This window comes from Zootoca vivipara, chromosome 7, assembly GCF_963506605.1.
Source record: "Zootoca vivipara chromosome 7, rZooViv1.1, whole genome shotgun sequence".
In the NCBI taxonomy this organism is placed as follows: Eukaryota; Metazoa; Chordata; class Lepidosauria; order Squamata; family Lacertidae; genus Zootoca; species Zootoca vivipara.
The window spans coordinates 43,183,673-43,210,011 of NC_083282.1; the positions used below are offsets into that span (position 1 = coordinate 43,183,673).

The following is a 26,339-nucleotide window of genomic DNA, read 5'->3' on the forward strand; positions in this document are numbered from 1 at the left end:
TACTTAAGACGGCCCTGATGGTCTGTTAGGATAAAAGGAAGCATGTTGGGTTGAGAATGTAAAAGCGATGACTGAACATTTTTATTGCAGTAATAGCTGACTGAAAATACTGAAAGAATCTATATTTGGAAATCATGCTGTATTTTGAACCAGTTTCTGTATGCCTAAAGAGGACAACAATTCCCTTCAGAAGAAAAGCAGAAGTGCACTGCATAATATCCATGGTGCCTACCAATATTTATTGGCAGGAATTGAGAGTCCTGAAGCAAGTGTAACCATCAGTGGAGAGCTTTCAGCTTCAGATATATCCCATTCATGGACTGGGTGACAATTTGCGGCATGGGAATCGGGAGGTTGGCAGGATCAGGCAAAAGCTCAAAGCGCAGGAGTGTCAGGGCAAGAGCAACCTTCATTTCATTCATGGCAAACTGTTGTCCAATGCAGTTCCTGAGTAGAATAAAGGGCAACATTATATTACAAACAGAAGAGCATTCTGGAGATGGTCAAATCAGTGCATTTTTTGATGTTGCTCCTTCACTTTTAGATTTCCCTTCTCAGAAATGAATGTCTGTCACTATCTTTGTTCTCCTTTCTATGCCCCACCCTTCTAGGCATTTGAGCATATATCGTTTTATGCTGGCAATTTTTTCTGCTTTGCTGTAATATGCATTGTCAATTATTTTTATTGCATTTTCTAGCATTTCAGTGTTTTAATTCCAAAGCTGTTCTGAGAGGTTCAGCTAGGAAGCAGCTGATACATAAAAGTTATAAACAGAACAGTAATTAAATGCACTTAGGCGAGGCATAGGATGTGGGTGGCACTGTGGGTTAAACCACAGAGCCTAGGGCTTGCTGATCAGGTCAGTGGTTTGAATCTCTGCGACAGGGCGAGCTCCCGTTGCTCAGTTGCTGCTCCTGCCAATCTAGCAGTTTGAAAGCACGAAGTGCAAGTAGATAAATAGGTACCGCTCCGGTGGGAAGGTAAACGGCGTTTCCTTGTGCTGCTCTGGTTTGCCAGAAGCAACTTAGTCATGCTGGCCACATGACCCGGAAGCTGTACACCAGCTCCCTCAGCCAGTAAAGCGAGATGAGCGCCGCAACCCCAGAGTAGTCTGCGACTCGACCTAATGGTCAGGGGTCCCTTTACCTTTAGGCCAGGATTGGCAAACTTGGCCCTCCAGATGTGTTGGTACTACAACTCCCATGATCCCTAGCTAACAGGACCAGTGGTCAGGGATCATGGGAGTTGTAGTCCCAAAACTTCTGGAGGGCTGAGTTTGCCTATGTCTGACTTAGGCAGAGGAAATATTAATCCTAAAAAGTGAATCCAGGTATTGATTTACAAAGATCTGAAAATATTGGGTATCCAATAGGGTTCAGACTCATCCACAATTTTATAAGCCTTGAACACAGTTGTGTCTTTCATGGAAGATTAATATCAAAGTCTCCTGTTATGGGGGGAACAGTGCAAAGTATAGGTGAGAAAATATTTACCTTGGCCCTGCAGCAAAAGGCAAGAAAGCATATGGGTGGCGATGCTTTGAATTTTCTGTGGAGAATCTTAGAGGATTAAATTCCTACAACAGAAAATAAGTCATGGAATTTTGGATTAAAATGGCAACTGATATAGTGGCTGAAAGAGCTAAAAGAAAAAAAAGGACAGTCACAAAAAAGAATACTGTTCTATACCCACTTACCAGGTCATTGAGCTCCATGGGTCTATGTTCTATATAGGATTATAGGATTGCACGCTTAGCAATATGTTTTCCCCAATGTAATCTGAAGGAAATTCCTTCACATCATTAAATGCTTGGGCCACATTAGTGTGGATGTTATTAAAACTGTAAACAGCCATTGGGGTGTCTGTGTCTGACCAGCAACTAACCCGCAGGGGTTAGGAGGGAAATGCTAACCTCCCCCCCCCCCCCGCTGTGGTGCTGATGTTGCTCCTGAAGTTGCTCTGTGAATGGAGAGGAAAACCTTCACAGTTTATGGAAACAGCACTTTAGACAGCAAATACCAGCCCAGGTGTGCATGTGGAATTTTGGCAGGACACTTCCATAAACCCTATTCTGGATTAGAAATGTGTCCTGGATCAGGATTCCTCTGTACTCCTTTGAAAATCCATCACAAGCATCAATAGAAGATTATCTCTTAAAAGTAACTATTCAACCATTGTCAGAGGGGCACAGAAATTACATAAACCAACCAATATCTTTAGAGGAAGTACAAGAAGCAATAAAAATAAAATAAAACCAGGAATGTTTTCAGGGCCTGATGGACTCCCAGGAGAATACTATAAAGTTTTTAAAGTAGAATTGTAACCATGGCTAACTAAGCTCTTTAACACAGTGCTAGAGGGTGGGCAAGCTTGACACACGTCAAAATGAATTTCAATATTTATGTCCGAGAAACACTCCACTAAACATGATTCATATAGGCTGGTTGCTTTAATAAATGTAGAAGCGAAACTATTCACAGCTGTGATGCTTAAGAGATTAAGTGTTTTCATAGGTCAATACCATAGCTGCCAAGTTTTCCCTTTTCTCGCGAGGAAGCCTATTCAGCATAAGGGGAAATCCCTTTAAAAAAGGGATAACTTGGCAGCTATGCAATACATCACCACATTAAACAGGATTTATACCCTCAAGGAATATATCAGACACAACGTAATCTATGACTTGCAGCTACGAAATACTCAGGGGACATTAATTCCACTTGATGTCTTTAAAGCATTTGATAGTGTTGAATGGTCATATTTGAAACTCTTACTTTCTAAATTACAATTTGGAAAAGAAATTCTTCACATGATTCAACAAATTTATTCAAAACCTTCAACTATAATTACAGTAAATGTATATGATGCTGCTCCAATAAACCTCAGCATGAACACCTGCCAAGGATGCCCTCTGTCGCCACTGCTATTTGCAGTAGCAATAGAGACCTTAGCTATACAACTACATGCAGATGCCTGTGTGAAGGGAGTGAAAACAGGAAACATTGAACATAAATTAATATGTTTGTGGGTGCCACGTTGAACCAATTGCTGTGGGTGCAAGATCCAATTGCTGTGCTTCAGTCTTTGAAAGAACATTTAGAAAGTTTTTATCTAGTTGCAGGATTGCAAATTAATTATGCAAAATCAAAAGTACTACCAATTAATTTGACAGAGACAGTTCAAACACAGCTGACAGAAACGTCAAATATAAAGATAGTCCATGGAGGATTTAAATACGTCGGGATAACCTTAACAGTTGATCTCAAACCACTAAATTGAAAAATTATAAGTCCCTGCTCAAAATGATAAACAAAAAAAACCTGTCCAAATGGAAGCAGACACGTCTTAGCTGGCTAGGCCCTACCACAGCTATAAAAATGTCAATTCTACCAAAATTATATTTCCTGTTTCAGGTTTTACCAACATACATCTCTCCTGCTACGCTTTTAAAAATGGCAAAACAAATTGTTTTCTTTTATTTCATTAGAAAAAAGAGCCAGACTCAGTCATCAAATCTTATTTAGACATAGGAATAAAGGAAGGGGGCTAGGAATATCCAATCGTGGACCATACTACAGTTTTCCAAATTAAATCATTGATACCTCTCATTAAAGGCAAAGTAAATCTAAAGAATTAATTTCCTTCCTGTTCACAATAGCCAGACTAGTTATTGTCCAATGATGGAAGGAAACTTCTAAAAAATAATAATAGAGGCTTGTGTTAATAACATCTGGGGCATTGCTCTCTCAGAATGCCTCACATACCATGGGTGATTAATCAAAGGCATCTCCAAAAAAGATACATTTAACATGATCTGATCTCCCTTTTTCTCTTTTATTGAAGGAAGGAGAACAGGATATTTTAATGCCACCATCATCACAGAGGTGTCTATGGAGGGGATATATTAATTGAAAATGTATTGTATTGTAACTTTTGAATAAATGTCCCTCTATTTAATTAACTCATATGTTCATCATTCTGTTCATAAGCAATTCTATACAGGGAAAAACTAGGTCTGATATCGGAGCTGTGTGCAGATATATCTAATTTTTTTCTTTTTGCCAACAGCGGCTAGCAGGGAAGGGATTTGGATCAGAGTCATGGTATATGGATGAGAAGGAATTTAGCTCTATAAGTGTGTGTGTGTGTGTGCGTGCGCGCGCACACACACACTGAAGTCTCTCTCTCTCATGCACATACTGTGGAGCTGGTATTATCCTCATGGAGAAACACAGCCATCAGTTGTGCTTATATGTTTCTGCTCCACACCTAATACCATATCAGGGGATAGATGATTTGGCATTAGGCCATTGATAAGCGGCAATGGACTAAATCAGCCTTGCTTAGCTTGGTGCCCTCCAGATATTGCTGGACCAGAACTCTCATCACCCCAGCACAAGGCTCATGGTCAATAAGCTGTAGCCCAAACACCTGGAGGGGAACTAGTTGGAGAAAGTTGGGATAAAACTCCCCTGCAAATTGGAATACTTGTAGAGGAGCTAAATTAAAACAAGCAACAAGCTAGTAAAACAAACCATTGAGATAAATTAGCACATCTAGGACTACAGATGTGTACATTCGTAAACACAAAGCACTTTATATGCATTATAACACTGTGACACAAGATGGTGCTGTGGAGTCCTGTCTGTCTCAAATGAGAATTCCCTGAGTGAAGTATACGACATGTTTAACTGAATTGCTGTCTAGATCCAGCTCTAATCACTTGCAGCAGTGTGGGTGTGACAAAGAAATTGTTAATCATTTGGCCTTTCTTCCTTAAAGAATTTTTTGTGTTCCTATCAATTGTTCTGATGTTCTCTGCTCTCCTTTACTCCAAACACATTAGTCTCACCAGAAAGGTCTTGTTTAGCCCTTTATCCTTTTATCATTTATCCGGGGGGCACTGTTATGCAGTGGTTCTGCTCCTTCCTCCTGGGCTGTGTTCAGAAAGAGGTATAGGGGAATGAGTGTTCAGACCCCTGGGTTCTCACTTGTTCTCTCAGGGTTCTGTCCTCTCCCCCATGCTTTTCAACATCTATATGAAGCCGCTGGGAGAGATCATCAGGGAGGGTTGGGCTGGGTGTTCATCAGTAGGCGGATGATACCCAGCTCTACATCTCTTTTAAATCAGAACCAGTGAAGGCAGTGAAGGTCCTGGGTGAGTGCCTGGGGGCAGTTGGAGGATGGATGGCGGCTAACAGATTGGATTTGAATCCTGACAAGACAGAAGTACTGTTTTGGGGGGACAGGGAGCAGGCATGTGTGGAGGACTCCCTGGTCCTGAATGGGGTTAACTGTGCCCCTGAAGGACCAGGTGCGCAGCCTGGGAGTCATTCTGGACTCACAGCTGTCCATGGAGGCGCAGGTCAATTCTGTGTCCAGGGCAGATGTTCACCAGCTCCATCTGGTATGCAGGCTAAGACCCTACCTGCCGCAGACTGTCTCGCCAGAGTGGTGCATGCTCTAGGCCTTTGACAAGGTGCCCCATGATATTCTTGTAAAGAAGCTGGTAAAATGTGGGCTAGACAATGCTACCATTCAGTGGATTTGTAACTGGCTTACTGACCGAACCCAAAGGGTGCTCATCAATGGCTCCTCCTCATCCTGGAGAGTAGTGACTAGTGGGGTGCCACAGGGTTCTGTCTTGGGCCCAGTCTTGTTCAACATCTTTATCAATGACTTGGATGATGGGCTTGAGGGCATCCTGAGCAAGTTTGCAGATGACACCAAATTGGGAGGGGTGGCTAACACCCCAGAGGACAGGATCACACTTCAGAATGACCTTAACAGATTAGACAACTGGGCCAAAGCAAACAAGATGAATTTTAACAAGGAGAAATGTAAAGTACTACACTTGGGCAAAAAAAATGAAAGGCACAAATACAGGATGGGAGACACCTGGCTTGAGAGCAGTACATGTGAAAAGGATCTAGGAGTCTTGGTAGACCACAAACTTGACATGAGTCAGCAGTGTGATGCAGCAGCTAAAAAAGCCAATGCAATTCTGGGCTGCATCAATAGGAGTATAGCATCTAGATCAAGGGAAGTAATAGTACCACTGTATTCTGCTCTGGTCAGACCTCACCTGGAGTACTGTGTCCAGTTCTGGGCACCACAGTTCAAGAAGGATACTGATAAGCTGGAACGTGTCCAGAAGAGGGCAACCAAAATGGTCAAAGGCCTGGAAACGATGCCTTATGAGGAACGGCTTAGGGAGCTGGGTATGTTTAGCCTGGAGAAGAGAAGGTTAAGGGGTGATATGATAACCATGTTCAAATATATAAAAGGATGTCATATAGAGGAGGGAGAAGGGTTGTTTTCTGCTGCTCCAGAGAAGCGGACACGGAGCAACGGATTCAAACTACAAGAAAGAAAATTCCACCTAAACATTAGGAAGAACTTCCTGACAGTAAGAGCTGTTCGGCAGTGGAATTTGCTGCCAAGGAGTGTGGTGGAGGCTCCTTCTTTGGAGGTCTTTAAGCAGAGGCTTGACAGCCATCTGTCAGGAATGCTTTGATGGTGTTTCCTGCTTGGCAGGGGGTTGGACTGGATGGCCCTTGTGGTCTCTTCCAACTCTATGATTCTATGATTCTATGATTCTAGTTATCTCCTGCTTGGACTACTGCAATGCAATCTACATCAGGCTAGCTTTGTAGGTGACCCAGAAACTGCAACTATCCATAATGTGGCAGCTAGACTGGTGACTGGGAATGGTGGCCGAGACCATATAACACCAGTCCTGAAAGACCTACATTGGCTCCCAGTAAGTTTCCGAGCACAATTCAAAGTGTTGGTGCTGACCTTTAAAGCCCTAAACAGCCTCAGCCCAGTATACCTGAAGGAGTGTCTCCACCCCCATCATTCTGTCCGGACACTGAGGTCCAGCTCCGAGGGCCTTCTGGTGGTTCCCCGCACTGCAAGATGTGAGGTTACAGGGAACCAGACAGAGGGCCTTCTCGGTGGTGGCGTCCACCCTGTGGAACGCCCTCCCTTCGGATGTCAAGGAGATAAAAAATTACACAACTTTTAGAAGACATTTGAAGAAATCCCTGTAGTGGGTTTTTAATGCTTGCTGTTTTTATTATGTTTTAATATATGTTAGCCCCTTCATGGATGCTTTTGAATTATGGTGCTGGAGGAGACTCTTGAGAGTCCCATGGACTGCAAGAAGATCAAACCTATCCATTCTTAAGGAAATCAGCCCTGAGTGCTCCCTGGAAGGACAGATCGTGAAGCTGAGGCTCCAATACTTTGGCCACCTCATGAGAAGAGAAGAATCCTTGGAAAAGACCCTGATGTTGGGAAAGATTGAGGGCACTAGGAGAAGGGGACGACAGAGGACAAGATGGTTGGACAGTGTTCTCGAAGCTACGAACATGAGTTTGACCAAACTAAGGGAGGCAGTGCAAGACAGGAGTGCCTGGCGTGCTATGGTCCATGGGGTCACGAAGAGTCGGACACGACTAAACGACTAAACAACAACAACAATATATGTTAGAAGCCACCCAGAGTGGCTCAGGAAACCCAGCCGGATAGGTAGGGTGTAAATAATAAAATTTATTATTATTATTATTATTATTATTACTATTATACCTCAGGATTGTCCCAAACCTCAGGATTTCTGTGAAGACCATAAATATCCAATGCAGTTAGAAAGCCTGTGGAAAAAACAGACACATAATGTGGTCCATAAAAGGTTAGCCACCCTTGATGGAAGTTTAAGAGAAAGTGGAATTAAATAGTGAAGACAGGGTAAGAATGAAGGTGCCAGAGGAAGGGACGAGTTCAAAAGAAGTCTGCAGAATGGAGAGAGGGAAAGCCTACCTTTTGGTAAGGTTCGTCCATCAGCAAAGGTCACAGGTGAATTCAGTTCTCGTGCTATAATAGGTACTGGAGGATAAAGCCGAAGGGTCTCCTTAATGCACATGGTGCTGTACGTCATCTTTCCCAAGACGTCCCTTAAAGACACAGCCCAAAATTACTGGAGTTAAGTCGCATAAGGTTTTGTTAAGATGAAGCAAAAAAGGAGACAGAGTGGAATCTACTATTTAAGCTGTCCTTGCTCAATACAAGGGATGGAGGGAGGGGAGAAATTTGATTCAGTTCACATTTAAAGGTGAACTTATCTAGCTCACACTTTCTGGAACAAGATGTGAACTGAAACACAGCCACGCTTCAAAACCTGCATTTCTCCAGCCAAATAACATGTGCAAAAATGGACATTCTAGTTGTAAAGTGTACAAGAAGATGCATATATTAGTGAATAGTGCCATGGTCGGATCCCTTCCTGGTGCAACTGGACTTCTCCGCAACCCTTGCCCTTTGCAGGGAGGTGGGACTGATTCGGATGGTCTACCCCCACCACTTAATGGATCCAAATGGTTTCCAGAGAGTGGTAGGGGATGCTTTATCCCATGTAATGGCCTTTCAGCTGATTCCCTGGTGGCCCGCTGGAATGTGGAGTTAACCAGGGCTATAGACTGTCTGGTTCCGAAGCACCCTCCCCAATGGCATGGAGCCTGGACAGACCCATGGTTTATTTTTCCTGGAGCTGAGGGTGATGAAACAATTGCCAAGATGGCTAGAGCACTGGGGGTGGAAAACTCACTCTGAATATGACCGGACATGGACACGGGTTAGAGCTCAACATCGAGCCTACCAAGTGGCAATAGTGATGGCAAAGAGGACCTTCTTCACCGCCTCTACTGCATCTGCAGAAAACAGCAGCAGGAGACTCTTTCAGGTGGCTCGCAATTTAGCGGAACCACCTGTGGCATCAGGGCCTGGTAAGGACCCCAAGATTTCCTACAATGATTTTGCAAAGTTTTTTTGGAGATAAAGTTGCTCAGATTCAGAAAGAGGTAGACTCCACCTTGGGAGCATGGCCGGGGCAGGAGAGTGCTAGATACCAAGGAAATAAACAACAATTTGACTTTTAGAAGACATCTGAAGGCAGCCCTGTTTAGGGAAGTTTTTAATGTTTGATGTTTTATACTGTTTTTAAGCTGTTGGGAGCTGCCCAGAGCGGGTGGGGAAACCCAGCCGGATGGGCAGGTTATAAATAATAATTTATTTTTATATTATTATTCTGAATATATTCTGTGCTTTTAGGGCTGTTTTTAACAGGTTTTTTTATTTTTAGCTGTATCTTTTTAAATTTATGTCATTTGTGTCCTTGTGTCCTGTGCTAAGAGAAAGAAGAGGAGGAGGAGGAGGAGGAGGAGGAGGAGGAGGAGGAGGAATTTGGACTTGATATCCTGCCTTTCACTCCCTTTAAGGAGTCGCAAAGCGGCTAACAATTTCCTTTCCCTTCCTCCCCCACAACAAACACTCTTTGAGGTGAGGGAGGTTGAGAGACTTCGGAGAAGTGTGATTAGCCCAAGGTCACCCAGCCAGCTCCTTGTGGAGGAGCGGGGAAGCCATCCCAGTTCACCAGATTATGAGTCCACCGCTCTTAACCACTACACCACGCTGGCTCTCTTTAGAAACAAGTTAAATAAAAAAATAAAAATGAGATATGGCATACAATCCTACATTTTATTATCGGAAATCAAACCAGATGTTCTAAAAATCATGTAGGGAGCATACATGGATAGAGGAGGCATCCCTCTTTAGACGTTATCCCTCAGGACATTAGGGACCAGGAATATGGGTGAGACATTGGGCCTATCTATTGCAACTGTCTTACCTCTTCATCTGTCTGCTCCAATTCCAGTTTAAGAACATTAGAAGGTAGGAGAAGGACCTTGTAGTTGCAGCACCCTGGTGAGACTATATTTGTTTAAATTCTAAGAATTGCTATTCAGTTTGCATCTCTACATACGGTATAAATTTTCACATGCCAAACTTATATAAATCAGTGAGATATTTTTTGTGATATATTTCATTCCTTTATTATTTTTAGGCAATGCGGACCTGACCACACTAGCTACAGTATATGAGTGTAACAGCAATAACAGTGATTTAAATGTAGAAATAGAAATCAGAGCTTCTCTTTCTACACTATAGGATTGGCCCATCTTTCCTGAAACTTAAGCAAGCTGAGGCCTCTGGTCACACTGCTTTGATCCTAAAGTACTCTGTAATATTGTTCTCTCTCATCTTCTCTTAATTCTTAAGAAGCCTCATAACATGACCCAGGAAATACACATTTAAAGATAAACAAGAATTTAGTCTGACCATTGAATATCCTCCTGTTGCCCAAGAAGCTCCATGATCTCCTCTCTGCATCTCTGCTGATGCTCAGGGTTCTGGGCCATACAATAAAAGAGCCAAGAGATTCCACTAGCTGTGGTATCATGACCTGCAGACATGAATGTGTCCACTTCTGCACGTATGTCTTCATCCGACAATGGATTTCCATTTTTATCCTAACCGCACGGAAAACAGTGTTTTATACAATTTGTGAGATCTAATATTTAAAATCCTCCAATACTGTCCTCCTTCTCACAGCTCACCCCAAAACCTTTCAAAAAAGGGGAGGTGCTTCAGAAAGCAGTTTGCCAAACTGCTCTCTGAAGCACCCCCCCCATTAAACAGCTCACCTGGGCCACCTGCCACCCATGATGCTTGCTCACTCATGTGTCTACCCGCCATTCTGCCATCCTGCTGGACTTGACATGGCCACCTGTCAGCAGCCACACAAACTGCAAGTGTGATGACAGCCTTACCATTTTATGTATATATTACAGACCATGGGAGTTTTCCTTGGGCTATGTCATCTGAACCGATTAGTGATGGCTGGAAAAGCCCTTAGCAATATAGCATGCATAGGTGCATTATTTTTGCAATGTTCACCTTTGCACAAAGAAGAATATCCAGGAAGTCCAAATGCCTCTTCTTCAGAATCTTTTCAAGCTCTTTCTCATTCTTGAGGGAATCCTTCCTCTCTCTTATTACCTTCTCTGCATTGAAGACATACAGTATGAAATGAATAAAGCTATGCACAAGAGGCAAGCAAATATATTTAGACTGTGTTATGCTTGTGGTAACAAAGCCTTTTATTAGCAGAGCTCTGAAAAGGAAGCTTAGGATGATCAGTAGCTTAAAGAGCTAAACGGTCTCCAGTCCAAATTTCAGTCCACAGTTGGGAGCATTAAGGCTTCCGAATGCTGTTTTCTGGGAACCACAGGAGGGGAGATTTCTCTTGTGTTCAGGTTCTGATTCCTGGTTTCCCACAGAAGTTGTTGCCAGAAAGAAAAGATAACATACCTGTGTGATGCTGGGCTATTTTGCAAGCTTTGTAAAACTGACGTCCTTTGGAGGTCAACCAGTAAATGAGATCACTGTGATAAAATGGTGTTTTCATTCTCTGATTAATGAGGTAGTTGAGATCAAATACAGTCTGAATGTAGGAATTATTGCTGTGAACAGTGAGAAAGTAGAAACCAATATATTCACAGAATATACACAAAAACCTACACAAAAAAGTGCAGGTTACATATTTATTAAAAATCCCATTGTCAGCAACACACACTGCTCACATTCTCCTTTACATTCACAGCTGTGGCAGTAGATGTGTTGGAACATTGTATTAGCTTAGTAGTAGACTGGATTAGAGCCAAAAAAACTGAAAATCAATAAAGATAAGGCTGAGGTACTGTTAGCGGGTGGTTTCCTAGGCTGGAAGGAGTGGGGGTTGCCTGTTTTTGATGGATTTACACTTCCTGTGATGGAGTGGGTACATAGTTTGGGGGTACTTCTGGATCCTTTCCTGTCCCTTGAGGGTTAGGTGGTCCTGGTGGCATGTAGTGCCTTCCATCAATGTTGACTAGGGGCCCATCTGCATCCCTATCTGGACAGGGATAGTACAACGTCTGTTGTCTATACAGTGGTACCTCATGTTACAAACGCTTCAGGTTACAAACGCTTCAGGTTACAAACTATGCCAACCCAGAAATAGTACCTCAGGTTAAGAACTTTGCTTCAGGATGAGAACAGAAATCATGCTCCGGCGGCGTGGCGGCAGCAGGAGGCCCCATTAGCTAAAGTGGTTAAGAACACTTCAGGTTAAGAACAGTTTCAGGTTAAGAACAGACCTCCAGAACGAATTAAGTTCTTAACCAGAGGTACCACTGTACTCTGGTAACCTCTATGTTATATCACACACACACACACACACTTTATTTGACAAAAAACATTAACTATACAACATACACAACAACACACAACGATACAGCACCATATTTTCCGTCTATAAGACGCCCCCATGTATAAGACGACCCCTATTTGGGGGGGACTACGATTTAAGAAATTGGGGGGAGTTACTATCCGTGCATAAGACAAGCCCAGATTTTGAACATTGTTTTAGAGTAAAAAATCATAGTCTTATACACGGAAAAGAACAGTATATATAGGAAAAGAAAAGAAGAAAAGAGAAGAAGAAAGAAGATTAATAAAAAATAAAATTGACTTCTGATTAAACCCATTGTACTGTCACTTGTTTTGTTGCTTTACACACAGCATCATATTATTATTTTGCTTTCCTAGTTCAAAAGAAATTTATTATTTATTACCTTTATTTTGCAAGAATCATTCAAGGTCTGCCAGGAGTTTTTTTAAATTGTTGCAATAGTTTTTTAAATTACTCTTTGAATATTTTCCATTCTTCATGTACCTTCTATATCAGATACCCTCTAACTCTCCCCGTCATAATAGCCAACTGTAAATATTCTATCATATTGACCTGCCATTTGGTTATTATAGGGATCTTTTCGCTTTTCCATTTCCTTGCTACCAGGATGACACCATGATGCAGTATGAAAGGACACTTTCTATTGTGGACCGGTAGAAGGAGATCATCAAATGTTGATTGACATCGTTTTTCACAATACTCTAAGGAAATGGAGTCTCTGTTGGGCTTTCTTAACCACCTGGGTTGTATTGATTTTTCCAAGTAAGGTCTTCACTGAGATAAACTCCTAGAAATTTAAAGGAAGAGACTATACAGGTAGAATTTGCTCCCCAAAAATGGAGTGATGGCCATCAACTTGAATGGCTGTCTTTACCATATGCACATCTCAGAAGTGACTGGAATCTTGGGCTTACTTCTCATGTCACTGCTGGCCCACGGCACAGAAAAGAAGGGCTGTATCTGCCTGTGGCTCCCACCTTGTCTGAAACAGGCATCTTATACTGACCTGTCCATTTCACCATTTTTCTGGTAGCTGAAGGCACATTTCATAATGATACCGAGAGTCATCACTTTGATATGTTCAAACACCTCCACTGATGCTGTGGCGTGGTTGAGTACCAGCTTTTCCAACACATCCTAATATATTAGGAAAGGTTCAGAAATGAGAATAGGGAAGTATCCAGAATGTTTTGATGATTCATTATTAGGCACTGGAATATAATTTGCTGTGGTTGATATATGAAAACAATAAAACTTCTAGTTTTCAGTGCATCGGATCATCAAATATGTCCAACAATGGATTTTGCTGTTTAATGTAATACAGTGGTACCTCTACTTACAAAGAACTCTACTTACGAATTTTTCTACTTATGAATGGAGCTCCGTCCACCATCTTGGATGCGGTTTAGATAGGATTTTTTCTACTTACGAATTTTTAGATAGGGTTGCTTCGAATTACGAATTTTTTCTCCCAATGCATTCCTATAGGATTCGACTTACAATTTTTTTTGACTTACAAATGTGTGTTCGGAATGCATTAAATTTGTAAGTAGAGGTACCACTGTAGAATGAATGTTTACTGTGTCCCCCCTTCTTTCTCCTTCCCCAATCCCATACAGCAGGCATGTCAAACCTGCGGCCCTCCAGATGTTTTGGACTACTAATTCCCATCTTCCCCAACCACTGGTCCTGCTAGCTAGGGATCATGGGAGTTGTAGGCCAAAACATCTGGAGGGCCGCAGGTTTGACATGCCTGCCATACAGCCTACAGCAGTAATGTCTCACACTGAACGTAATGCACCTCCATGCTGCCCACTAACATTCCCCTGAAATGACCCCTACATCTGGGAAATGGTTTTGCCAAGGTGATGTGTGGTTGTCCTCTGAGAGAGACATAGCAGTGTGCTTCAGAGGTTGCTGACTGTATGTGGACTCTCGAGCAAAGAAGACAGTTCAGGAGGTTCTTGGGAGCTAATTAACTGATCATTAATTCACATGGGTATAAAGGAAAAAGTGATAGCACATAGCAGGCATCCCAGTCCCCAACTCTGGCTGAAAAGCAAATACAACACTGCACATCCCGTCAAAGTGATGCATTTAAATATTCAACATAGAAAGCTGATGGTAGTCAGCATCTGTCTGTCCTGAAAATGTGAATGAACTCATTAAGACAATATTAAGGTTCACAAGTTTATGCATCAATTTTAAAATTCAATGCTGGTATAAACTCATTGTCTGCAACCCAAAGGGCTGCTCAACTGGCTTCAAACTTTGAAGGGGGTTTCTGACTCAAACTTTTCAGAAGATTTTGGGAAACGGCAGAGGAAGTCTGGTCAAAGAAAAAGAAAATATTGAAGTTCCTATGAGTCTACTCAAAGTAGGACTATAACGACGGTGGTAGATGAGCAATTTCTTAGAATGGAGATCACCTGAAAGTAGCAATGGCATTTCTTACCAGCATCTCCTTGACTGATTCTGCCATAAGAGGTACATAAGGCTTCAGAATATTGTAATGGAATCCGGGAGTCAGCAATTTCCGGTGCTGTTGCCACTTTGGCCCATTCAGGGCAATAAGCCCCTTTCCTGGCAGGAGAAGGGAGAAAAATGAGGAACAGAAGCCAAAGATAGTGTTATCTTTCTTAGGCACATGCACTAAGGTCACATGTTAAATTATCCACTACAGATGAAGGAGTTTGCAGTAGAAGGATCCCTCCCCTCCTATATTTGTCCCGTGTAAGTAGGCACTTAATTGTTTCATTCACGTTAGGAAGCTCCCTTCCATAAGAATCTGTGCACCTGCATCTGTGTCCCGTGTAAGTAGGCACTTAATTGTTTCATTCACGTTAGGAAGCTCCCTTCCATAAGAATCTGTGCACCTGCTACTGGATTTCTGAAACATTGTTTGCAGTGGGGAGGGCTTTTTTCAGCTGGAACTTGCCAGAACTCAGTTTCTGCACCTCTCAGAAGGCCGCCATTGTCATTATAAGAGAACAGGCGAGGGGGTCATGGTGAGTTCTAGCACCTCTTTTTCTAGAAACATAGCACTGGCAGTGCAAATATTTGTCAGCATAGGTGCATAATGGCCACCGCAGGTGAAGGGAGGGCCACAAGAATGACACAGGAGGCTGGTAAATTATAAATTTTCCCCATTCCTTATTTAAAAAAATTATCTTCCTGGTTTCTCATCTTTCCAGTCATTTTTGCCAATTCAACGTAATCCATCCACTTGATCAACCATTCTTCTCTAGTAGGGATTTTGTCTTCCTTCCACCTCTGGGCTAGAAGCATCCCCACAGCTGTTGTCAAGTACATAATCAGTCTTTTCTGCTCCTTTGGTATTTCTGCACCTATAATTCCTAATAGAAAAGTTTCTGGTTTTTTAACAAAAGTTATTTTAAACAATTTTTTTCAACTCATTATATATCATTTCCCAGAATACTTTTATTATCTTATACTTCCACTACTTATGATAATGTAATGACTTCCTTTTCTTTGCATTTCTAACATGTATTTGAACTAGTCCTATACATTTTTGCTAACTTACTAGGGGTCAGATACCATTGATACATTATTTTCATATAATGTTCTTTCAACGTACAACATGCCGTAAATTTTAAATCCTCCCTCCATAACTTTTCCCATGATGAAATTGGATATTATATCCAAAATGTCTCACCCATTGTATCATTACTGATTTAACTTCTTCATCTTCCGTATGCCACTTTAATAACATTTTATACATTTTCGAAAGTAATTCTACATTATTTCCCACTAATTCTTTTTCAAACCTTGAAAATTCATTACTAAATGCATTTCTTTTGTCCATCTGAAATATGCATTTTTAATTGGTAATACTGCAACCATTCAGTTAGTAAATGTCTTATGTCTTCAAAATGTTTCAATTTTAACTGATGTTCTACTTCCGTTAACAGCTCTTTATATGCTGCCCATTCACTTTTCGGTTTTAACTTTTTCAAAGATAGTGCTTCTAGTGGGGAAAGCCACCATGGTGTTTTCTGTTTCAATATTTTTTTTTATTTCTCCCATACTACATAAACTGATTTTCTTACCAAATGGTTTAAGAAACCTTTATGGACTTTTACTTTTTCATACTATAAATATGCATGCCAACCAAATCTATTGTCATGACCTTCCAAGTCTAAAGTTTATATGTTTTGCACCCAACCGTTATACCTTTTATTCCATCATATTCCTCACCAAAGTCTCTAAAACTAAAATAAAAAATAATGGCAACGGGACATCCCTTTTCTTGTCCCTTTTGATATTTTACACTTTTCAGTTATTACATTATTTACAACCAGCATTGTCTGCTGATCTGAATAAATTGTGTCAATTCCTCAAGGGAATGACTCTCTGAAATTTCAAACGTTTTCTTCATAAGAGGTCCATGAAATGTTATCAAATGCCTTATCTGAATCTACAAACATTAATGCCACTTGCTTTTCATTCCTGACCTCCAGATACTCTATTATATCAGTTATATTCCTTATATTATCTTACATCTAGTGGGCAGGAAGAAAACTGGCTTGGTCTTTGTGAATTAACTCCTTTAACACCATCTTCATACGATTTGCCAACACATTGGCAAATAATTTATAGTAATTATTTAATAGGGAGATCGGCCTATAGTTATTAACTGAAAGTAAATCTGTGTCTTGTCTTAGATTTAATGTAATATAGGCTTCTTTCCAACAGTCTGGCACTTTTCCCGTATTCAGTATCTTATTCATTACATCTTTAAGAGGTTGTGCCAGAAAATCTTGTAGTTTCTTGTAATACTTTGCTGATAGTCCATCTGGCCCTGGCGACTTTCCTATTTTAGTTTGGCTAATTACCTGTTGTATCTCCATCATTGTTATAGGTGCATTTAAATAATTAATTTTCTCTTTCAGAATTTTTGGTAAATTATTCTGCTATAAATATTCTTCAATTGTTTCCTTATTCTCTTTATCTGCTCGATATACCTCTGTATAATATTATACAAATTGTTTCTTATATCTTTCAGATTATTTATTATCTTCCCCTCTATTTTCAATTTATTGACTGTTTTCATCCCCTGTTTCTTCTTCAACTGCCATGCCAATAATTTCCCTGGCTTGTTGGCAAATTCAAAAAAATTCTGCCTTAACCATTTTATCTTCCATTCAATTTCTTGATTTATTAACATTGAAAATTGTTTTTGTAGCATTCTTATATTCTGTTTTATTGAAACTTTACCGGGTTTTTGATAGGCACTTTGTTGCATAAAGAAACTTCACATTACTGCCTTGCTTGTATCCCAAACCATGTTAAGGTCTGTTCCTTGGTTTAAGCTTAATTTTAAAAAAATCTCAAAGTTTTTTCTTCTTTCTGCAAGGTGGTGTCAGGGAGTCTTGAAAACAAATGAGCCTGGTTAATTAGAAATAAGATTTATTGGGGGGGGAAACCCCAGTAAAGTTCACAGAGCGGCAAACGCTGCTGTCCACCGATCAGTAAAGACGTTCCTACTAAGGAGGCTTCTTCTGGCGAAACCAAAAGCAGCCCAGCCTCCTTTTGTGACGTATTCTGCCCTGAAGGCTGCCTATTCGATGAGAGCAGGGGCTAAGGGGGTCAGACCCCTCTCCTTCCTCATTTCCAGACACGGAGCTTCCATGTTCATTCCCGCTCTCTGAGCTAAGACTGTTTCTCATCTCTGTCATTTGAACTTCACTGGTAAGCTGCCAAACTGCTGGCTGTAGGCCATCAATGCTGGTTCCAGTTGACATTCCTGAGTGTTAGGGAGAGGCCTCCTGACCATAGCTGCCAAGTTTTCCCTTTTCTCGTGAGGAAGCCTATTCAGCATAAGGGAATTTCCCTTTAAAAAAGGGAGAACTTGGCAGCTATGCTCCTGACTGAATTCATCTAGTCTTGTGTTTAATCACCTTTCTTCCTGTCTGCCTTCTCCATCTGCCTGTACTTCTTCCCTGGGAAGTGGTTTATTCATGACAGGTGGTTTGATTATCCTAAACTGTTTCATTTAATCTCCACCTAAATGCAGAGTTCCCTTCTCTCAATTCCAATCATACTCAATTATGATTCAAAAGTGTCATTGGTTGTATATCTGTTATTTTAGTTCTTAATTACAGTTCACTTGATATCCATATCGAGTCATTTCTCCTGGCAGATTGATTTAGCTCTGGAAAAAAATGTGAATTCTCTGTCCAGTTGCTTTTTAAATCTCCAAATATCAGTCAATTTAAAATTTTCCACCATTTTGAAGAAGGTTATGGGCAGTCTCCCTTCTTTAGATTCAGTTTTCTTTATTGTTCTATCCATCTCTAAGGAGACTACCTCATTTGTATCTCCCATTAAGATTATTTTCTGGTACACCTGTAAATCAATTAGCCAAACAAATACAGCTGGCACCTAAACCCGTGGAAAGCTTAAGGTTAACAAATACCAGCAGCTTCCTGTAGACCCAAAGGAAATTTGAACTTTGGAAGCTGGGCATATACATAATTGTCTGATGCAAGAATATTACAGTAAATACAGTGAGAGACAATACATACCAATCCATGGAATTAGGAAGTTGTACGCTACAAGAGCTTTAGGATCTGAATAGTGAGATAAATGAGAGAAAACTGTTTGTGAGAACAAATTTAAATGTTTCATTTGCTAAATTGTACTCTGTTGCCTGAATCTAGGGGATTCCTATGGGCACCCAGAGCTCTCTCACTTGCCTTTCCTTGCTTTTCAGCAGCCAGATCTGTTGCACACTCATACATGTTTGCACATGCAAATTAAGACAAACAACCTTTGCAGGCCCAGCTTATTCCAAGGTGTGACCATTTCCTTGCCCAGCCTTGGGGACTCCGGCCATTTGTTGCGCAAATAATTGTGTTTTCCCAATTTTGAAAAGGTAGCATCCAAGTCTCTAACGTATCTGTTAGAACCTTGAACTTTGTAGCCTGTAATGTTCCTTATCTAACAATCTGATTTGAGCACTAAAGGCTTGGAGAGAACTAAAGCTGAGAGTTGGAGCTAGGGTTGCCAGACTCAATAGAGGACAGGACTTCTGTGCCTTTAATTGCCCTGCTCTCTTTTGAGTCTGGAAACGTTAAAGAGAAACCAGCAGACCCTTTGTTTAATTTCCAAGCAAAGGGTCTGCTGGTTTCTCTTTAAGGTTTCCAGACTCAAAAGAGAGCAGGGCAATTAAGGGCACAGAAGTCCTGTCCTCTAGGGTTGTCCTCCAACCCTAGTTGGAGCTCTTTGCCTGGCAGTGACGGCCAGGTCACTGACTGGGACTGATGGGAGTTGTAGTTCAAAACATCTTGAGGGCACCTGGTTGGGGAAGGTTGCTTTAGGCTGCCCTTGAAACATGAATCACTTACATTCATATCTCGATAAAAGCAAAGAACAGTGGAACTTACTGCACAGAGATAAGTGCATGGATAATTTTGACAGCCTCTGGCATATTTGTGTAACTGCATGGTTAGAGGGACATAAGATACAAATTTCTTACCGCCTCCGCTGTACACTGCCTTTGCATATTCGGGGTGGTTGATGCACAGGAAAGCCAAGAAATTTCCAAACCAACGTGGATAACAGTGTGGGTACTTTTCTGCCCATGCAGCTACATTCAGGAATTCTTCCCCAGGATTCATCTGCATCATTTTGTTTTCAAGATCGGTAATCAGTTTACAACTTCGTCATTGTGATTAGTAGATGTGATTTCAGATGTGAAAACAGATAATCAGATAATGCAAAAGTTTATAACTTTAAGCTGCTATGCATATGTAACAGCTGATTTATTGACCCACTTGGCTCAATGATAAAACCACAGTCTTTTTACATCTGCTTTCTTTCTGTTCTGTATTGGCCTCCCCTTACCAAGTCCAACTGAACCTCTTGGGGGGGGGGAGCCACCGATTTTTACAGTTCAAAAGTCCCCCCCCATTAGAATAAATTAAAACATTAGGTAAAGGTAAAGGGACCCCTGACCATTAGGTCCAGTCGTGACCGACTCTGGGGTTGCGCGCTCATCTCGCATTATTGGCTGAGGGAGCCGGCATATAGCTTCCAGGTCATGTGGCCAGCATGACAAAGCCGCTTCTGGCAAACCAGAGCAGCACATGGAAACACCGTTTACCTTCCCGCTGTAGCGGTTCCTATTTATCTACTTGCATTTTGACGTGCTTTCGAACTGCTAGGTTGGCAGGAGCTGGGACCAAGCAACGGGAGCTCACCACCGTCACAGGGATTCGAACTGCTGACCTTCTGATCAGCAAGCCCTAGGCTCTGTGGTTTAACCCACAGCGCCACCTGGGTCCCTGCAAAACATTAGACATGTGTGCATTAGACATGTGTGCAAATCTGAGAATCTTTCCCCGTTTTTTCATAGGATTAGATAAGAGAAACATATTGATCACAAATGCAAACAGATGCAGGTCAAATAAGGGAGCCAGGAAGTAGAGGTTGAATGTGGGACTACAGATTATCAACTTGGGGAGGCCACAATACATAACCCTGTTCAAATTGTCAGCCTTCCAGAAGGAGACTGAAATAGATATACAGTGGTGCCTCGGTTTATGAACTTAATCCGTTCCGGAAGTCCGTTCTTAAACAAACCGTTCTTAAACCAAGGCGTGCTTTCCCATAGAGAGTAATGGAAAATGGATTAATCCGTTCCAGACAATGAAAAACAACCCCTAAAACAGCAATTTAACATGATTTTTACTATCTAACAAGACCATTGATCCATAAAATGAAGGCAAGAATCAATGCACTGTACTACAAAATAAATAAGACTGTATTGTAGATGATAAAATCAAAATTATTTTTTTTCCTTATGTGCACTGATGATAGTCATTGTTTGGATGGGGGGCTTTTATCCATTTTTGCAGTCACACAATCAACCAGTAGCTGAACTGGGTTCCACAGAGTCACAAAAACAAGTCACAAAAACGAAGAAACAAACCACAGTCACAAAAACGAAGTCGCAAGCCACAGTCCCAAATCAGTCCCATAAAATGAAGAACAAGTCACAGTCAAAAAAATGAAAAAGCCACAACCACCCCCCCACACACACACAAAATGCAAAAAAAGAGAGCAAAAAACGCTGCAAATATCACCTCTGTGTTGTGTGGGTGCTCAGGACTCAACAGCTGACAGACTCAACAGGAAGCCTCTGATTAGCAGTGGGGGACTCAATTTACAAATGGAACACACTCAACAGGAAGCGGAACATGTTCTGTTCCAAGGAAAAGTTCATAAACCCAAACACCTACTTCCGAGTTTGCAGCATTCTTAATCCAAGTTGTTCATAAACTAAGCTGTTCTTAAAACAAGCTACCACTTTACATGCAATAGCTGAGCCAAAGTCCAGCAACATATGCAATCAATAAAGTTGTGCCCACCCCCAGCTCATTGTATTGCCAAGTTGATTCATTTAAACCATAGCTTTTGGCTTCACAAAGGTGTGGGAGGTGCTACGACTTCCACAGTGGTGGAAGGCGCTATGACTTCCACAGTGGTTGTGCACCCTGTTCATAGTGGGCAGCGACTGTGGCCCCTCATGGGTGACCCTCCATTCACAAGGTGAGAGGAGTCACATCCCAGCCACATTGCAGGGTGGGATAGCCCACCAAAACTAAAGTTCAAAGTGCCCAGTAATGGGCAACCAATAAACTGGAGCCTGGTCTCTCAAACAAGCGCCATGGTACCCAAGCCAGCTGCCTTGCAGGTGCAAACAAACTGCATGACAACAATAATAAAACAGCACATTTGATAGAAGATACCCTTTCAGAATGTGATATGAAGCAGAGAAAGCACTGTGGTAGGATTCCTGTGATCACACACTATGAATTGGAACCAGTGCTCCAGAAAGTAGTTATTCTGTGCCCTACTCTTTAGGCACAACTGAACTGTGCCTGGTAACACAGAATCCAGTCAATTTCCAGTTCCTTATTGAGAAATGCAATTTCACAAAGAGAGACCCAACATCTCACCAGGAAAGTCAGAGAATCCCTTACCATGTGGATATGGCCGTATAGCCAGTGGCTGGGAGGTCCTGGGAAATTTCTAAAACCCTTGATCAGGTTCTGCCTTGTCTGAAATAGCTGGATGGCTTTCAGAGCCACACAGGTGAAGATCAACATCACAGTCCAATAGAAAAACTGAGAGAAACTCCCAGGGAGCCAGGACCACAAGGGATTGATTAGATTCCCCATGGCCAGCTGACTGCTGCTTCGTTTTGCTCACTGTCTAGAATAAGTCCTGAAGACTTTCTGATTCGGCTGGCACTGCTGGCTCAAAATGCCAGAACAACTTTGTGGCAGCTGGTGCTGTAGTTATATGGGAACAGCTTGAACCTCCACCCAAACGGTCTGATTGGTTTCCCCCCTGTGGGCGCTGTATCCTCACCTTTCCCTGCCTTCAGAGCTGCATCCAGATCACTGTTATTGGGAAATACTGTAATAATTCACTGGATCCAGATCACTGTTATTGGGAAATACTGTAGAGTAATAATAATAATTTGCACGTAGGATGCTTATATATCTTATCAGGGACGTATGTATTTATTTATTGGCATGAATTGAGAGTCCTGAAGCAAGCATTGCTACTGTGGTAATAGTGGAGAGCCATCAGTGGAGAGCCTTCAGCTGGGTTGGGTGACAATCTGCAGCATGGGAATCAGGAGGTTGGCAGGATCAGGCAAAAGCTCAAAGTGCAGGAGTGTCAAGGCAAGAGCAGCCTTCATCTCATTCATGGCAAACTGCTGTGCAATGCAGTTTCTGAGTAGAATTTAGAATTAGAATTTAGAATAATTTATTGGCCAAGTATCAACCATATTTGGAATTTTGCTTTGACTACATTGCAATGTAAAGAAAAACGTACCTCATACAAACACTATTCCCCTCACAATACAACAGCACAGCTAAAAACCCCATACCACCAACTGGCCTCCCTTTCACCCACAACTACAGATTCAACAGTTTGATGGCACAAAGAAAAAAGCTATTCATGTGCCTGGACGTTTTTGTATATAGAGTCCAGATGGGAGTATATCAAACAGGTGATGACCAGGATGCAAAGGGTCTACAGCAATTCTCTCTATTCTCTTCCTGATTCGAGCGGCATAAAGTGTCTCTATTGGAGAAAAACTAACACCAATTACCCTCTCTGCAGTTCTTATTGCTTGCTGGAGCCTCTTCTTATCCAGCTTAGAGGCTGTACCATATCAGACAGTAATGGAATTACAGAGAACAGTTTCAATAGTACCTCTATAAAATTGGACCAGCGATTCTTGGGGCAGATTAAATTTCCTTAGTTGTTGCAAAAAATACAATCTCTGGTGTACCTTTTTAATAATAACATTGATCTGACCAATTCCATTTTTGAGAGATCATAGAGCCCAAGAACTTAAAGAACTCTACCACTACATGTTACCAAGAATGGAGATTGGCAACAAGATGGGAGGATGCCTTCTAAAATCAATTATCATTTCCACTGTCTTTTGGGCATTTAGCACCAAGTTATTCCTGCTGCACCAGGAGACAGGATGATCTACTTCCCGCCTATATGCAGATTCGTCATCCTTCCGAATAAAGTGCAACATTACATTACAAACAGAAGAGCATTCTGGAGATGGTCAAATCAGTGCATTTTCTGATGTTGCTCCTTCCCTTCCCAGAAATGAATGTCTGGCACCATCTTTGTTCTCCAATGTATGCCCAACCGTCTTGGATAGTGGGGGGTAGGTGTTTTTGTTTTGTAGTTTTCCCATTCCTCCTTGGTTGGTTGTTTCCAGAGGGTGATGCTTGGGGAGTTCTGTTATGTACTGAGCTTGGATCCTAGAACAATAGTCAGGTAGGATCCTAGAATGCAACAACCGATTGGCCTGCAGGTTCAGACCAATCAGGCTCCAGGAGGGAAGGAGAACCAGCCATTCACATGGGACCCATTTGTAAATAATGTATATACAGCCAGAGATTTGGAGGAAAATTCAATCACTGTTACTATGAGCTGAAATAAAGAGCATGAAATCGCTACTCGACCCTGAGTATATTTCACTGGCGACAAGGATGGGATTCCGCTGAGCTGACTATCACGCACCGCACCACGTACCGTAGCCCACCGCCAGTCACACCACTACATCGCATCGTGCATCCAAGCTACAGCTCCGGGACCCAAGGACCCAGAATGGCAACCGACAGCAGCTTCACGCAGTCCAGCCCAACCTCAGGAGACTGGGAAGGGTACACCACCCGTTTCCAGTTCCTCCTTGAGGCAAAGGATGTCACCAACACAGTCAAGAAGAGGACGACATTCATCTGTGGAGAGGAGACATTCGAGATCGCCCGGGCCCTCCTCGCACCTGAAAAGATTACGATTGTTCCCTACAACACGGATGAAGGGGCACTTCTTGCCACAGCCTTCAGTGGTAGCATGCTGCAATGCCTTCTACACAAAGCGGCAGGCCCCCGGGGAAGCCATAACTGAGTATGTGACCTCTCTCCCCCCAGGCCACCAGGCTCTGCAACTTCACAGAGCTTGAGAACATGCTCTGCGACCGCTTCGTGGGTAGCCTGAGGGACGAGAATCTGCAACGATGCCTCAACGCCAAGAAGGATCTGACGTTCCAGGTCACCCTAGAGGAGGCCCTGGCATCTGAAGCCTCCGAGAGGTCCACACAAGGGTTCCAGCCAACGACTCAAAATCCGACAGGGAGGACGTGCACTGAGTGCAGCAGCGCACACAAGCAACACGCCCATCTGCCTTGGCCAGAAGAGGGGAACTGCGCAAGCTGCGGGGAGAGCCACGAGAAGAGGACTTGCCGTTTCTGCAATGCAGAGTGCAGACAATTCAGAAAATAGGGACATATCGCCCGGGTGTGCTATGCCTGCCCCACCCAACGCCCCGCATCAGATGGCTGACCCAAGAGTCCCAGGCCCTGCAGCCCAACACACCAAGGCAACTCGACGGAGATCACGGACTGTCAGGTATACCAGTTACCCCATTCCAACATAGAAAAAAATTACATTGAGGTGCAAATAGAGGGGCTCCTGTGCCGCATGGAGCTCGATACAACCGCCTCCAGGCACTCACACAGGACCTTCACTGCCTTCACTGGTTCCAATTTAAAAGAGAGGTAGAGCTGGGTATCATCCGCATATTGATGGACACCCAGCCCAAACCCCCTGATGATCTCTCCCAGCGGCTTCATGTAGATGTTAAAAAGCATGGGGGAGAGGATGGAACCCTAAGCCACCCCACAAGTGAAGGCCCAGGGGTCTGAACATTCAGCCACCCCCCACACCACTTTCTGAACACGGCCCAGGAGGAAGGAGTGGAACCACTGCATAACGGTGCCCCCAGTTTCCAGCTCCTCTAGACAGTCCAGAAGGATGCTATCATCGATTGTTTCATAAACCGCTAAGAGATCCAGCAGAACTAGGAAACGGCTCTCACTTTTGTCCTTAGCCCGCTGGAGATCATCAACCAGTGTAACAAAGCCAGTTTCAGTCCCATGATGAGGCCTGAATCCCGATTGGAAGGGATCCAAATGGTCCGCATCCTCCAGGCGTGCCCGGAATTGTTCGGCAACCACCTGCTCAATCACCTTGCCCAAGAATGGAAGATTTGAGACTGGGCGGTAATTGGCCGTATTGGCCGGGTCTAAAGATGTTTTTTTTAAGAAGCGGTTTAATGACTGCCTCTTTCAGCAGGTCTGGGAATGCTCCCTCACAGAGGGAGCAACCAGAGGTACCACTGCAATGTATATAAAGCCAGATGGTTTTTTTTTTGGGGGGGGGATTCAATCACTGTTCCTATGAGCTGAAATAAAGAGCATGAAATCACTACTCAACCCTGAGTATATTCCAAGTTCTCTACAGCCCCATTGAAGGGACGCGGGTGGCACTGTGGGTTAAACCACTGAGCCTAGGGCTTGCCGATTGGAAGGTCAGCAGTTTGAATCCCTGCGATGGGGTGAGCTCCTGTTGCTCGGTCCCTGCTCCCGCCCACCTAGCAGTTCGAAAGCATGTCAAAGTGCAAGTAGATAAATAGGTACCGCTCCGGCGGGAAGGTAAACGTCGTTTCCGTGTGCTGCTCAGATTCACCAGAAGTGGTTTAGTCATGACCTGGAAGCTGTACACTGGCTCCCTCGGCCAATAACACAAGATGAGTGCCGCAACCCCAGAGTCGTCCGCAACTGGACCTAATGGTAGG

The 26,339-nt window shown here is 42.7% G+C and overlaps 1 protein-coding gene across 1 annotated transcript; it reads right to left on the bottom strand.

The window, feature by feature from the left end:
- Positions 1-278: 278 nt before the first annotated feature.
- Positions 279-22,457, bottom strand: LOC118088550 (cytochrome P450 4B1-like). The gene is made up of 12 exons (XM_060276924.1): positions 22,142-22,457; positions 19,633-19,774; positions 18,680-18,724; positions 14,587-14,714; positions 13,138-13,268; positions 11,210-11,361; positions 10,796-10,902; positions 10,178-10,368; positions 7,823-7,956; positions 7,592-7,656; positions 1,495-1,577; positions 279-447 (listed from the first exon to the last, which is right to left on the bottom strand). The coding sequence occupies exons 1-12, from the start codon at positions 22,337-22,339 to the stop codon at positions 279-281; spliced, it is 1,545 nt and encodes a 514-aa protein (XP_060132907.1). The 5' UTR covers positions 22,340-22,457.
- Between the last annotated feature and the right edge of the window lie 3,882 nt (positions 22,458-26,339).